Below are 2,467 nucleotides of genomic sequence, written 5' to 3'. Positions count from 1 at the left end.
GGCGGGGCTTCATCATGTGCCCCGCCCCCCTGCACCTCACCCGGGGGACCTGCGTTCCCCCATGTTCCCCCCCGAAATGACCTCTGGGCCACACCCAACATCAGAAACTCATTAGAATTGGCTACATTAGGGGTGTGTGGCCTAACATGCTAAGGAGTTCCTGCTACAAAAAAAGCTCTGGGATTTGACAACTAGGTAAACAGAATAAGAAGCAAAAGGTGGGTGTGGCTGGATGACCACACATCTGGTAACATGGGGGTGCGGCCTAATATGCTAATGTGCTGTGCTGTCAAGGGTGTGGCCTAATATGCTAATGAGGGTCTGCTGTTGGGTGTGACCTATTATGCTAATGAGTTCCTGCTGGGCTTTTTCTACAAAAAAAGCCCTGAAAACATCCATATAGAAACAGCCGTGTGAACTATAGCTCTGTCTCTCTCCATGAGGATTCTGATGCCTGAGCACCTGGTTAAGCCACATGTTGCTTCCTTGGAGTTCTGAATACCTGCAGAGGGGTTTTAGTACTGGGTTTAAGTACATTGATAGAGTGTATGAAAGGCCATAGGGACTACGTTTTGAAGTGGCTACCATATGACTCTGTATGACCTCAATTTACCTTCAAATTCAGCAGAGCAGTTGTAGTCCTGGAGACGTTGAATATTATTTTGTTAATTTGAGGGAAACAAAAGAGAAAAAATAACACTTGAAATAGTAGGATACCTCAAGCCCCAAATTGGGTTGTTTTCATCTATATGCTGCTTTAATTTAAAAAACAACAAATAATCAGCTTTACTTTTGATTTTTTAATAACATAGATAGAAGCCAATGTCAACTTTTATTCTTTCTATTTGTAGGTCTTGAAAGTGTATGCACCATCTGTTCCCATCTATGTGACATTTTCTCTTCTTTTCCCATCATCATTGGGATAAAAGCCAACAAAACACTTCCCTTGAAGATTTCATTTTCATCACCTGGCAAATAACTAGTATGCATATTCAAGAGGGTAACTACATTTGCCATATAAAAATAAACATCTTCCATTTTCCTTTCTACCCATAATCAGTCTGCTTTTGTTTCCTGATGCTGCAGCTTTAATTTTCTTAGACGTGGAATTGAATTACAGATATACAATCTACCTGCTTCTATGAAAATCTGGGTGCATAGCAGAGAGTCACCACAGGCATTTTACAAGTTGGCCTTTAGCCAGATGAACACAAGCTTACCACGTCATGACTGATACTGGGTGCCTCACATACAGCTTGCTAGCTCTGCACTCACCTCAGTGCACAGAGCATTAGTAATATGCCAGGGGACTATACATCACACCTCTCCCAATAATTCCAGTTCATGAGTCTAATACTTCTTCAGAATTCTGACAATTAGAAGAGTTGGATTTATACCCCGCCCTGCACTCAGAGTGGCTTACAATCTCCTTCCTTTCTCTTCCCACAACAGACACCCTGTGAGGTAGGTAGGGCTGAGAAAGCTCTGAGGGAACTGCTTAGGGATTCCAGTCCCCAGGTGGGGGTGAGGGATCCCCCCCCCGATTTCGCAGGCTCCTGCACGCCACTGGCCAGCTGGCCAGCCAGAAGGGGACATGTGCCTGAACTCCAGCGGTGAATTTGACGTTCAGAGTTCAGGCACGTGTGACCCCAACTTCTTGCAAACAGCATTCAAAAGGCAAGAAGCAGGGGGGTGGGGCGCCTGAACTCCAGTGAGGAATTCGTCGCTTGGAGTTCAGGTGTGCGGGGTGCTGATCCCCACGTGATGATGTCACTTCTATGTAATGTCATCGCATTGGGGATGTCCCTGCCCCATCCAGGAACATCCCCCCAAAGTCCTCCCCCAGTGACAAGGAAGGACCTGGCAACCCTAGAACTGCTCTTGAGAGAACAGCTATGAGAGAACTGTGACTGACCCAAGGTCACCCAGCTGGCTGCATGTGGAAGAGTGGGGAATCAGTCCTGGTTCTCCAGATTAGAGTCCGCCGCTCTCAACCACTACACTGAATCCATTCCACTAACTGCAGCATCTTCCTTTTATACAAGGCCTTTTCCTTCCACTGATGCCTGAAGATGGTTTTACCTTGCATCAAAAGAAGGCATTGCCATGTTCCTGGGCTCTCCTATAAATTGATTAAGCTTCATTATTGTGGCTCTAATAAATGCTTTGTAAATTCATTAATTGGTTTAATTTTAGGCTTTTTTGGGGGGGAAGCCCAGAATATTTATTTATTTTACTTAAAATATTTTATGCTGCCTTTCTACCCAATCAAGTTCCCCAAGGTGGCAAACATAAAAAAATTAAAACATCTGAACAATTGAAAAGAACATTTAAAATTATAGAATGATTCAATAAAGACACATAAACCATACCAATATATCACACTGATGGCCACATTCTAGTTCTGGTACTGGAATTTAAGCTTAACGGGTAGGGTTGCCAACCTCCAGGTGGGGCCTGGAGATCT

At 44.3% G+C, this 2,467-nt stretch overlaps 1 protein-coding gene across 1 annotated transcript in view; it reads left to right on the top strand.

Annotated features, from left to right (window-relative positions):
• BTBD16 (BTB (POZ) domain containing 16) overlaps positions 1-926 on the top strand; it is a 44,561-nt gene extending 43,635 nt beyond the window's left edge. The window contains exon 12 of the mRNA XM_015425387.1: positions 852-926. Coding sequence (XP_015280873.1) covers positions 852-926 — 75 coding nt within the window. The remainder of the gene's footprint in view (positions 1-851) is intronic.
• Positions 927-2,467: the final 1,541 nt, after the last annotated feature.

This window comes from Gekko japonicus, unplaced genomic scaffold (assembly GCF_001447785.1).
Source record: "Gekko japonicus isolate JY-2015 unplaced genomic scaffold, Gekko_japonicus_V1.1 scaffold183, whole genome shotgun sequence".
NCBI lineage: Eukaryota > Metazoa > Chordata > Lepidosauria > Squamata > Gekkonidae > Gekko > Gekko japonicus.
This window is presented reverse-complemented; position numbering and strand designations above follow the sequence as displayed.